Source organism: Crocuta crocuta, unplaced genomic scaffold, assembly GCF_008692635.1.
Source record: "Crocuta crocuta isolate KB4526 unplaced genomic scaffold, BGI_CrCroc_1.0 scaffold3, whole genome shotgun sequence".
NCBI classification, from domain to species: Eukaryota; Metazoa; Chordata; class Mammalia; order Carnivora; family Hyaenidae; genus Crocuta; species Crocuta crocuta.
Genome location: NW_027529934.1, coordinates 9,463,498 through 9,477,127, shown reverse-complemented (window position 1 = coordinate 9,477,127; position 13,630 = coordinate 9,463,498). Strand labels below are relative to the sequence as shown.

Sequence of the window (13,630 nt, the reverse complement as noted above, 5' to 3'; positions counted from 1 at the left end):
GCTGCTCTTTTCCCCCTACATAAAACATTCAACAGGTACTGTTTGGAATGTAAGGTTATTTTCTTTGGCACTCAGGCAGCTTCCCTTATCGGTGGTGAGGAACCATTTCCTTTCCCTCAATAAGGAAATCGGGCGTCACTTCAGGGAAATGCCTGTCAAAAGCTCCAAGTGGGTCAGCCGCCATGGCAACCATCACCCAGCAGGCCAGTGAGGGGATAAATCCTCACGCTGAAAGCCTGGCCTAACCTCTTTCTGACTTTCTTCAAAGCCTGATATTTCCAAGCAGCCCACGACCCCGCAGTGGTGGCCCTTCCTTTGTCCTTGAAAACAGGCAGTCAATTCCTCCAATAGGAAAAAACAGCCACGGAAACTTCCTTTGATGAGGCCATCAGAGGTGCTCAATGACAGTGATGTTTTCTAGCTGACAGAGAAACACCTTTTCAGGGCTTTTCGGGCGTTTTTGAGGGCTGGAGCACGACTTGTATTTATGGCCTTGCCTGCTGACTAGCGGCGGTTGTGATGAGTTTTGTCCACTAGAGAGAAAGANATTAAAAAAAAATAAAATAAAATAAAAAAAATAAAGCAAATTCAAGTTCAGCATGGGACATGCTGACAAGAGAAGGTAAAAGACCACTAAGGAGACATCCTCTTTATGGTGTCAGAAGAAACCCAAGGAAATGCACTTCTCGAGCAAGTTTCCTCATCTATAAAACGAGCACGCCAGACCAGGTGGTTTTGAAAACCTCCTTCTTGGCTCTAAAAACCTTAGGCTCCGTAATTAGCATTTAGATAAACTTTAGAAGTTTTACCCACCACCAGTCCCCCAGCAGCTTGTCTCTGTGAGACCAACCAAGGTCATTCATCAAGTACAGGGTGAAGGTTTCTTCAACATGGGAATTGCAAAATCAGAATCCAACTTGTTCCCTGGAGTCAAGTTAAGTACTCACTGTCAGTTTCCACTTCTTGCTTGTGAAACTGCTCCAGAAGATTTTGTGCTCTTCTCTCCGGATCAGAGCCTGGCATCATCCGTTTGAGATAATCCAGCAGTTTCTGTAAGCAAGGGAAGTGAGGGGGCTCTCGGAAGTCCTCTGCACACTGGTCAAGCCAGGCCCTCAGGATCGAGGCGATTGCACTGAGAAAGAAATGGAGAGTCACTGCACCCAACTGGACGCCACGGCCTCACCCAGGGATACCTCACAAAACTTGGGGTCAACAGAGAGTTCCTCCAAAAGTTCCTGGCAATGTCAGTGAAGTTAAAGCACTTGGTTGTAGGGCAGGGGAAAGAGTGCTTAAGTTCCAAAGAGAGAAAAGATCATAGCTTTGGAAAATCCCATACAGGGAAAATAAATAAATAAATAAGACACAAGGGAAGGAGATTTAGTGAGTCCTGAGGCAACTTCAAAGCAATCCGTGCACAAGGAGATTATGTGTCTCCAATTCTGGATTCACTCATGTCGGAGACCACAAAATCAACCATACTAACATTTTAGGAATAACTGACTGACAGGAGGCCTGAAATCCATCGAATGACAGGAAGTACGTAGGTTTGGAAAAGATAGCAGCATTAATTTAATTTTACAAAGATCACCAGGGTTTTGGCATAAGTGCCAAAAATGCCCCCCTCAAATTATTCTTCTGCTTTTCAAATTATAAGAGGAGAATATGTAGAATACCTAATAGAGAAGTAGGTCTTTGAAAGGTAAGGGACAAAACCTTGAGAAGCAAAGCCACTGTGAAGGCGATTTCCACCGATGGCTCAGCAGAGAATACCTCAGGTGAGACAAGGGCCAAGGCACAAAAAGAGACAGGGCCGTGACGTGTGCACACCCCCTCCCCCACCCCCACCATGGTACTGGGAACATGCGTGGGCTGTCTTTACATTCGGGGCAGCCCCTCATCCTGTGGAAAAGACAAACAGTTGACTGGCGAAAAGGATAAATAGTTTTGGGTGCTATCATTGTACGCTTCATGTTCAAAGAGGACGTGCCGGGCTGTGTCTGCCAGAAAACACAGTCAGTACTTGGCCTCTTACTGACCAGCTGCCCCACGGCTAGGCAGATGCATTCGTGATGGCTGGAGATGACAGGGGCTAATAAATTAATCAATCTGTGTTTATTGACAGCGATGTGATACTTCGTTTTAGCTGAAGACCCAACTGACCAAAATTCTTCAGCTGGTAAAAAAAATGGTTAGGACATTTTTAATTTATCATCTAAGTATACTTCAAACAAATCGTTCACTTAGTTAACAATCTATAAAGACACTACAAAGAATTATCCACATATGTGAACCTGCAGGCTGGGCTTGCACAGGTGTGTCTAAATTCCACACATCCCAATTCCTACCACGGAGCCAGCCTACCATCCAGGCATACATACAACTAAAGCCAATTCAATGCTTAACTTTTGGAAGTGAAGTGCAAATAGAAGAAAAATAAATTTACTAGCTGTTTTCACTGCTATGGATATCACTGCTTTCCTACTGAGGATATGAGGGCTTTTGGAACTGTAATGCTCACATGCGTATTTTGGAAATAGGTGACATAAAACCACAGAAATAATTAAAATATTCCCTAACTCTTTAGTCCAGATTAAATAAAAAGCCATACAAAAGTTTCACTCCCTTCCAAAAGGTTGGAGGAAATTAATATGGGCTCTGGGATTTAATGAAAACATAAGCAAAATGAAATTAATGGGTTCTTCTCAGTGAACCTTCAATCCTCAGTTCACCTGCGGAATCATCTGTTATGAATGAATGCTTGTGTCTCCCCCCTAACTCATATGTTGAAACCCTCACACACCCCCAAAATTGATGGACTTCTACTCTTTGAGAGCTCACACACTGCATTCCTTATTTCTCCTTTCTTCACACACACACACACACACACACACACACACACACAAATATCATGAATTGAAGTAGAAAATGATGAAGTAGCATTCTAACACTTCCTCTTTATAAGAAACAGGACTTTTTCGATGAATAATTTCTCTTCTTCCCTGACACGCATTGAGCCCAGAACTGGGGTAGGCACACTGGTGAGGGAAAAGCCTAGAATATAGGACAACCTGACATCTGCTTCATCGGGTTGACTCTTACATATGGTTTTGTACTTCTCCAAAGAAGTGTGGATTTGATTAATATAACTACTCATTTAGCATTTAATATTTCAGTGAGAGAATACTCTTCCAAAGACACTGATAGAAAAAACAGAGGGATTTTTCTGGAGGGATGGAGGGATGAGAATTCACATCGATCAATAAAAATAAAAAAGAGCACCCACCCAACAACGAGACCAGCAACACAATGACTGTTGTGACTCCTCGGTTGCATAACTTACAAGAAAACCCAGGCAGAAATCCAGAATTACAGGGAAGAGGTACATAGTGAAAGATATTAACAGACCAATACTCCTTGGCCTCCCATAATTTTTAGTTTTCAAATTGCAAAACTGATTATTTATTGCAAAAAACTAAATGTTACAAATGTATATAAATGAAAACAGCAAAATATCCACTTCCCCTTCATTCTAATCCCATTTCCATGGCCATAGTCTGGAGTATATCCTTCTAGTCTTTTCAGTGGATATGTATATATACTTAAATAGATATACTGTGTATATATTAGCCAACATGGATTTTTGTTCCCACTGAATAGTATGACACAGACAGTGTTCCACTCACTTCCTTCAGATCTACCTTACACCTTACTGTTCCCCACTGTGTAAACACACCATAATTAATAGAAGTATTCTTCTACTAGTATACAAATGTTTGTTATTGCGTTCTCACAATCATAATTACAAAATGTGTATCTTTGTTCACATCTCTGCATACTTCTGCATCTCTCTAGGACACATCATTTAGTGCTCTTTTTTTTTTTCTTAACTTTTTTTTAATGTTTTATTTATTTCTGAGAGAGGGAGAGAGACAGCCTGAGCAGGGGAGGGTCAGAGAGAGAGGGAGACACAGAATCTGAAACAGGCTCCAGGCTCTAAGCTGGCTGTCAGCACAGAGCCCGATGCGGGGCTCGAACCCACGAACCGTGAGATCATGACCTGAGCCGAAGTCGGAAGCTTAACCGACTGAGCCACCCAGGTGCCCCTAGTGCTTACTTTCATGGAAAGTGCAGCCTCGGAAGGTCTGGGGGAGTCCTGAAAAGGGACTTGAGTTCAGATTAGACTTGCCATTAGGTGCACATTTTGTCCTCCTCAGTCTGACATTTTTAACTAGCTCTGGTAAGCTATTCGTTCTACCCTCTGTGACAGTGCCCTTCCCACAGCTTAGCCTAAAAGGACTGTGGAAGTTCACTACAAATCCAGATCCTGACCTGGCTAGAGAAAGCATTTTCACAGTAAAGAGGAGTGAAGAGGGAAGGAGGAAAAAGGAAGAGAAGACGGGAAAGACACACAAACAGCACAATACGACACGGGGTAGACCCCTGCCCTCCTATCGGCAGGCCAATTATCAGCATGCCAGGAAGGGAGGTTTTCTGGAAAGTCCTGGACACGTGCCCAAAACTCACAGTAGCTTTATGTTTACTAGTCCTGGGAAGAAAACCTCCAGTTCTTGATAGACTATAAAGCAGATAAAATGTGAAACATTTGAGATTTCAAAAGGGAAAGCAACATTGCAAAATCACGGCAGCCTACAGGATTACTGGCCAATGACTTTCTATCTTACCCTTCCTGGCTTTGCTCCCAAGGTCTAGCTTACATATCAACCAGAACCGATTCCTGGGGAGAATGTAAAGAACCTCAATACTGAAGGGAAATCTGATTTAAAATCACAAACTTACAGGAAAGGTGTGACTGTTAAGCTACAGAAGCTACTTGGCTGTGTACCAGAATAAGAAAGAAGGCTAAAGAAGGAAAACCTGATCCCCACCCAGCTGTGCCACCTGTGAACAAAGGGTGGTAGGCAGTTCACTCAACTCCACTGACCTTACCTGGAGAAGAGACAGAATACCTGCCTTCATCTACCTGACGCTGATCAGTTGTGATTTCACAGGACATAATGTCAAGAAGGATGTTTTAAGATACCTAAAGAGAAATGTTAGCTTTCAGTGGTCTTAAGACTACTTGCCATAATTCACAAAAAGAAGGGACTGAAAAAAGTAAAATGGCTCACTGAAACTCAATCAGCACGTATGGAAATCAAAGAATTTGCTACTAAACAGAAAGGATGAGATGGAATACAAACTGTGATACAACATGTGTGGCTCCAGGCCTGATACTGCAAACACACACACACACACACACACACACACCACCTAAGGCATTCTCCTCAGGACAGATATACTATAATGCGTAGTAGCTACTGGGATCCTTACATCTTGTTCTCATTTTTTCTTCTCCATTTATGTTATCTGTATTAATGTCATTCCCTGGAATTCTCTTGATTTATGTTACTCATTTATTACGACCTCACAGCCACTACCTCATTAAGCAAGGAACTATTTGAGAACACCCTGAACTTTGAAAGGTTCCTTCATGAGTCCTTAATTCTCTTATTTACACTAAGGACTTATAAAGAGAGGAATATTTGAGATCAGAAAAATGTGAATTTTTAGATGAATCTTACTAAGCATTTTTTAACTACAGATTCTTAATATATTCTCTCTCTGCGGCCCTCCCAACTCCTACTTCTCCTCAAGACAGACAGGGACATCAATCTCTAAGGCAAACTGCAAGACACACTTCTTGAATGACTTGTGAAGACTGAAGAAGTATTTTCTGAAACCAAACGGAGAGATTACGACTGTGACATAATCTAAACTCAGTAAAGAGGAAAGTCAGTACATGGCCTCCTTTTCCAAAGTGATCTCTAATGGGTTACAGAGCAAAACCCCTCAGTCCCAAGCAAGCATGCTGGGGGTAGCCAGGGGCAGGACCCCAACCTGACATCTCAGGGGACAACCAGAATTGCCCTTTCTACCTCAGGCATTCTTGGCAACTTTGTTCAGCCTACCACAATGGTCTATAAGGAAAGAAAGACATGCTCAGACATCAATGTGTGGAATGGACTGACATGACTTCTGAGACTTGTACTTCTAAGGAAACAGACCCTTGGGGAGAAGTAGTTCACTAACTAAACTAATATTTTTTGAGTGCCCTTTATCTTCTGTGTATGTGATGAATGTCACAAAAGGGATTCCACAGAGGATTCAGGAAACAATGTTCAACTGAGATCTTAGGTATAAGGAAGGGTTAGTGGGGTAAAGAATCTGAGCCAATAGCATAAGCAAAGATCCTGAGGTAAGAGAGGGCAAAACACCTTCAAGGGATGCATAGAAGACCTATTTAAAGAATAGGAAGGGAGGGTTCCTGGACTCTTGTTTGTTGGGAGATTTTTGATTACTGAATCAATTTCTGGTTATGAGTCTGTTCAAATTTTCTATTTCTTTCTGTTTCTGTTTTGGTAGTTTATGTTTCTAGGAATTTATCCATTTCTTCCAAATTGCCCAATTTGTTGGCATATTATTACTCTGACTATTCTCGTATTATTGCTTGTTATTTGTGCAGTGTTGGTTGTGATCCCTCTTCTTTCCTTCGTGATTTTATTTATTCGGATCCTTTGCTTTTTCTTTTCAATAAATCTGGATATGAGTTTATCAATTTTGTCAATTCTTTCAAAGAACCAGCTCCTAGTTTCACCGATCTGTTTTTTTAAAGTTTGATATCATTGATTTCTGCTCTGATCTTTATTATTTCCCCTCTTCTGCTGGCTTTGGGCTTTATTTGCTGTTCTTTTTCTAGCTCCTTTAGGTATAAGGTTAGATTGTGTATTTGAGACATTTCTTCCTTCTTTAGGAAGGCCTGGAGCAATCTCTAAACTTCCCTCTTACAACAGCCTCTGCTGTATCCCAAAGGTTTGGGACTCTCGTGTTTTCATTTTCATTGGCTTCAATGCACTTTACTTCCTCTTTAATTTCTTGGTTAATCCATTCATTCTTTAGTAGAATGTTCTCTAATCCCAAAGTATTTGTGGAAGAGGGGGGAGGAATGGAGCACAGAGAGGTTTGCTGCACTCATTTGATTTCCTAGCCAAACAGAAATCATACTTCATAACACCTGGTTGGAAAGTACTAGACAGATGCCTTAGCTGAGAGGTACAAGGAAAAAGTACAGAACTGATAGCCACCGTGGGGACCTTCAGGCATGCAGTACAGAGTAAGAGGACTGACTGAGGTGAGTGTCTAGGCTGCTGGTATGCTCAAACCACAGATATTTAAGTACATTTAGGGATTTGAATGCATATGTATTAAATCATATTAAAATCCCATTGGTAGTAAAATATTCTACAATTGGTAAAAGGCTTAATAAGAAATTTTCAAAATATGAGGTCATCTCTCCCATGATGTATAGCCTCCGAGCCAAGAAATAGGATTATTATGACAAAAATAATAACTTTGTCCATTTAGAGCTCTTTTCTCTCCCCAGAAGTCTATTTGAGATAATAATTTATTGTTACTTAATAAGATATGGGGCCATTTTTTCAAAAGCAGCAAAATGTTTTTCTACATTAGGATAGTCTCCAAAAACCGGATCTTTTCCTAAGGTAGATTAAAGAAAAGGTAAGAAATTCCATATGGAGGGTGCCAAGCCCTGAGGTGGGAGCCAAAGCACTTTGCCCTTCAGGGAAAGGAAGCAAAGTGACCTTGACCTTGACACTGACCTGAGCTAGACTCCACCACCTTGTTCTCTAGTCACAGAGAGGATTTTCCTTTTCAGGGAAGGCTGCCCTTTGGAGGCTGCCTCTGAGACCCCTGGCTAGATGGCTTCCCTGACGAGAAAGGACAAAGGAGGGTACAAAAAATTTGTTTCTCTTTTTTTCTGACAAAAGCCTGGAAAAGATGGAAACATTACTATCTGCACTTGTCAAGGTCATCTTGGGATGCTTTCTTGTACATTTTCCAGAGTGCAGTTTAGTACCTAGAGGCTGAGCAGGGATTAGAACGCTGGGAGGGAAAGTGAAAGAGGAATTACGAGGGTCAGAAAAATAAATGCAAACAGGGCCAGAGTCAGTGCTAAGCACCAGGCAAGCACAGTGCACAGAAGGCAGTGAGGGGCCATGAGGCAGTGGCAGAGAAAAAGCTCCAAGGCAAGGAGGAGGAGAAAGATGATTATGACAGAAAGAATACACAGAAATACAGAGTAAATGTGGGTGGAGAAGGGCTAAGAATAAGAAGAGACAAGCCTAAAGCCAGTTAGCCCAAAGTCAGGAGTGTTTATACACCTGCCCTTTATTCCCAAACTAGATGCACGGGTCCTGTGTCTGAAGGCAAATTTACAGAAACTGAAGAGAATTATTGTGCATAGTCCCAAGTCCATATCACCAAGCCTTATTCAGTTGTCACTGACTGTACTCTACTAGAAAAGGAAAAAGTACTAAAAGGGCTCTGAAATGCCCATTGTTCATGAGCAGTATAGCCAACGTGGCCAAATAGTCTCTGGAGCACCCAAATGGCATCCTAGTTCTCTGGCTTACTAGCTGTAACCTAGCCTCTTTGTGCCTCAGCTTCCTCATCTGTCAAATGGGAACAATAACAGATGCCTCCTTATAGGATTGTTGTGAGGCCAAGAGGTAAGACATACAAAGTATTTAGAATAGTTCCTAGGACATAGTAAGTCCTCAAAAAATATTAGCTATTTTCATTATTTTAAAAAAGAAGAATGGCAGTCTGTAGGACCAAGGACTACAGCAAAAGGAAATATATAGAAGCACCATGTTCTAGTTGATAAAGTTGTTTCCCACTAGGGTGTGAGTTAACAACTCTGACACTGCTTATATGTATACCGAAACGGAACAATTAAGTAAACGTCTGGCAGATGTAGAAGCCACTTTTCTCACTGTCACATAGGGAATTTACACATAAGCCAGGGGAGCAGACTAGAATGATCTATGTGGTAGTGGATTAGAAGCGGAGGCATCAAAAGAACTCATGTTGAACAAAATATAGATACAAAATGTTATACATAAATATGTATATTTACATAATTCGTGTAAACATGAATCTCGTAGCCCTGTCAGCTGAGAATCTTGGATTCTAATGCCATTTTCTGGTGAAAAGAACCAGATCTCCTTGAAGAAATTGCTGATTCTCGGACTGAGGCGGGAAATCTATAAGATGAGCCTTGGGCATCGTGTAGTGCCAGAAAGTAAGAAGGGGCCAAACAACCAAATAACCCCACAAATGATATAGGTGCATGTCAGAGTGACACAGGAGTCCGCCAAAAGAGCTCCCAGTGACCAAAAATGGGAATAATCTGAGCAAGAAATAAACTAGCACCGTATTCTAACCCAAAGCATAAAAAAGTATCCGCCTACTTCATACTGATATAGATAATTGAATAAATGAATAAATGGGGTAACAAATCTCCCACAAAGAAGTTGTCTAAATTCATTGACTAGATACTTCCCCTAAAAGAGGAGAAGCATAATTCCCCACTCCTTAATTGGGGGTTATGCATAGTGACTTCCTTCCAAGTAACACAATATGGGAAGGAAGCGGGTGGGGGGAAGATGTTTTCCATGGAGGAATCTGAAAACTACTACTGCAACCAGGTGATCAAGGCCAACAACAGTCATAAATCATGTTGATAGTATGTGTCCTTGATATCATGTGATGAGAATGGCATCTTATCTCTGTAAGATTCCTCTCAAAAACTCATAAATTCAGTCTAATTATGAGAAAGAATCCAATAAAGGGGCATCCCACAATATATCTGACCTCAAAACTGTTAAGGTAGTCACAACCTAGAAAAGTCTGAGAAACTGTCATGGCCAAGAGGAGTCTATTGAGATATAACAAACTAAATGTAATGTGGTATCCTGGACAGGATCCTGGAACAGAAAAAGGACATTGGTAAAAAGTAAGGAAATCTGAATAAACTATGGACTTCAGTTAAAAATGTGTCGATATCGGTTCATTCAGTGTAATAAATGCACTATATTAATGTGAGAATAGGAGGGGAAACTGTAAGGGAGGAATATGGGAAGCCTCCTGTACTATCTGTTCAGTTTGTACAGAAATCCAAAACTGTTGTGAAAAATGTCTTAATTTGGGGGCGCCTGGGTGGCTCAGTCAGTTAAGCATCCAACTTTGGCTCAGGTCATGATCTCGCGGGTTGTGAGTTCAAGCCCTGTGTTGGGCTCTGTGCTGACAGCTCAGAGCCTGGAGCCTGCTTCAGATTCTGTGTTTCCCCCTCTCTCTGCCCCTCCTATGCTCATGCTCTGTCTCTCTCTGTCTCTCAAAAATAAATTTAAAAAGTTAAAAAAAAATTTTTTTTTAATCTAATTTTAAGAGAAAAGCACAAACAGGAGGGTCTGACCTAAGTTCTTAAGAGAAAGCATCTCATTTTTATCAAACGGAAAGAAGTAGAGTCCACAGACTGTAGAGGCCAAGGCCTGGGTTTACATCCCAGCTTTCACTTATTCCCTGTATGACCTTGGGCATGCTCCTTAACCTCTCTTTGTCTTTCAGACTCCTCTGTAAGAAGGGACTAATAATACATAGAGTTATTATGGTAATATTTAAGGATACATACACAGAATTATTATGACACATACATAGAGTTATTATGGCAATATTAAGAGGATATACAGTACTTACACAGGGACTATGCCTACTAAGCAGTCAATGAACCCTAGCTATTACTATCACAAAGGGACACTGCCACTCGCCAAAACTGTTTTTCAGGGACATCAGCAGCTCGTCATTCTCCCATTCCTCAGAGTCCAAGAAGGGTGTTTTTATGTTATAGATAGGCCTCTAATGAAAAAACTGCTGAGGCATTCTGTGCTATTCACTGTTAGAATGGAGTTTCCGTTGGTAATGAAAGATGCTCCAAGGCCCCAGAAACAGGAAGCAGGCGCTCAGATTGACGGGCCTGACCAAGATGATCTTCCTTCTTCTCTCCTCACATCCTGCAAGCCATCTCCTTCCCCAGGAAGCAAGTCTAACTTCCACATTTCTAACAGCTGTCTGGGGACCTTGCTTAGGGTGTTCATTGAGTAGTAAAGCCAGGCAAAACAACACAGGGTAAAGTAAATAATCCCAAATTAAAAGATCTCAGGATGCTAACAAGCTAAAAACACTAGTCACAATAGTGGTAATATACCTTAGTTCTTGATATACTTCTGGCTGCAACCCGATTACTGTGATGGAGGCATGCATGGGGGGAAAATCACAAGCACCTGAGATCCCGACGCTCATACTGAAATGGCAGGCCCAAGAGCAAAAGGGTGAGAAGCCCAGGTCTTGGAGTCCAGTGAACCTGAGTTCAAATACCAGAGTTCACTTAACCAGCTGCTTGGGTTTAGTCAAAATATATAACTTTTTTGTGTGTGTTTATTTATATTTTGAGAGAGAGAGCCAGGAAGAGGCAGAGAGAGAGGGAGAGAGAAATCCCAAGCAGGTTCTATACTGTCAGCACAGAGCCTGATGTGGGGCTCAAACTCACAAACTGTGAGATCATGTCCTCAGCCCAAACCAAGAATCAGATGTCTGACCGACAGAGCCACCCAGGCGCCCCAAACTTTTCTGAAGCTTCCATTTATACACCTATAAAATGAGGACAACATCTCACAGCATATCTGTGATGGTAAAAGAAGACACAAAGCACCGAGCAGAGGGCCTCACACTACACCACAAACTGCAGCCAGGGGCAGTGGCCAGGGTGGTGCAGGGCAAATCAGGTGACAGGCTGGTTGGGATGCCCATTCGCCACTCTCCCACACTTGGAGAACCCCAGGAGATTCTTAGGTGCCTCATTTTTCTTCTTTCTGAACCACTGATTATCAATATTCTTTTACCCCTTAATCTTTAGCAAACTAATTTCTACTCTCTTCCTTTAAATGCACAATTTGATTCAAGATTTCAATGGCTTTTGAAAGTGCGCATTCTATTTTCCTTTCTCCACTATGGACGTTTTAAAGACAACACGAGGCTCTTTTATATAGCATATTATTTCTCTATTTCTTCTTTCATTTTACTTTTACTTTTTAAAAATGATTCCTTTCACATTAGAGCCTTTCAGTCTTTTCAATTTTAAGTTTTAATCATATTTTTGTTCTGTCCTTTATCCCCTATTTCTTTGCCCCATTGTTGTTAAAAATCAGCACATTAATTTCAGGGCAACTAGGAGGCTCAGTTGGTTAAGCATCCAACTTTGGCTCAGGTCATGATCTCATGGTTCCTGCGGTGAGTTCCTGAGATAGAGCCTCATCTTAGGCTCCCTGTGGATCCACTGTCTCCCTCTCTCCTGTCCATCCCCCCACCCCCACACACTGCACGCTCTCTCAAAAAAACATTAAAAAAAAAATAATAATAATAAAATCCACCATATTAATTTCAACTGCTTTCTTAGGGTACTTGAATTTGGTGGAATGAATATTAATTGCAAACTCTCTGGGAAGATTTTTTTAATACTTTCCACTGTAAGGTTTCTCAGGCATTAAGGAATCACAGCCAACCTTCTTTAACTCATCTCCCTTTTCTTGAAAGTGTCTCCAATGTCTTGGATTGCTACTATTTATGCGACTCTTTACTGGTGACTAAAATCTGGTGTCACTATTTACAACTTCTGGGAAAAGATTATGAGAATGACATTCACATCGTCTGAATGTGCGGGGATGAAAGCGGAATGATTTCAACAGTTTAAAGTACTGCTGTGGTAAAGAGTTTGAGAAAACAAAACACAGCACTCCAGAAGGGAAGTGATGAGAGTCCATAAAAGAAAAGGAAACAGAACTCTTTCTACATTACAATAGTCATTATAGAAATTTAAAATGTGTCATTTCCTAAGGAGTCTTAAACCTCTTTAAATTAAGTGTGATCCACAGATAAATAAAGATAGATGACTGATACATACATACATACATATATATTCTAACTTTAGATCCATTTCAGAGAATGAAGATTCATGGTGTCAAGGTTCTGTATGGCTAATATCCCTCCTTTACATTCTCTTCACTTCTGAATTCAACGCTGGTAATAAATTTGCACGAGGGAGAGTGTTCTTTTCCATCTGGTTCTGATTTATTATTCTAAATAGACAGCATTTTATTGTGTAAAAGTGTCAGCAGGAAGGAGGGAAAGGGCACAGGTGGAATGAACGTGGGCAGAGATGTTTTCTTCTGTCACAGGAAGTGAGTTTCCTGATATCCAAATAGTGGCAAGTTTAGGGATTGTAGAAATAAACATGATATGCCTTATTATATACAGTATTCTGGTGCTAACATCAGAAATCACTGTGTGGCAGATTCCAGCATCTAGGGAGAGAGGCCTTGGACGTTGAATTCCTTGCAACTGAAGGAATTCTTGTTTTGGCTAGATAACTGTAAAGGTTCCCGATATTGCACAAAGCCTGAGCTGGGCACACTCAGGACTGGAATTACAAGTGGGAGTCACAGCACAATCTGAGACTTTTTGAAATTCATGAAGAACACCACTCGGTTGTGGTCCAAGGCGCCAGTGTTTCCTCTGGGCTGTTCCATCTGTATGTCCACGTTTTCCTTCTTCTAAGTTCTTTCATCCTCCAAAAGGTTGATTAGATCCATATTTAGAAATACAGGGAAGACTGTTATCTTGGGATTTGGGACCCTGTATGAAATGGAAGCCTTGCTCT

The 13,630-nt window shown here is 41.3% G+C and overlaps 1 protein-coding gene across 3 annotated transcripts in view; it reads right to left on the bottom strand.

Moving 5' to 3' along the window:
- Positions 1–13,630, bottom strand: part of RGL1 (ral guanine nucleotide dissociation stimulator like 1) — a 163,529-nt gene that overhangs the window by 46,319 nt on the left and 103,580 nt on the right. For all 3 annotated transcript variants that reach the window (XM_077763256.1, XM_077763258.1, XM_077763257.1), the window contains one exon: positions 948–1,132. In XM_077763256.1, the coding sequence (XP_077619382.1) occupies positions 948–1,132 (185 nt within the window). The remainder of the gene's footprint in view (positions 1–947; positions 1,133–13,630) is intronic.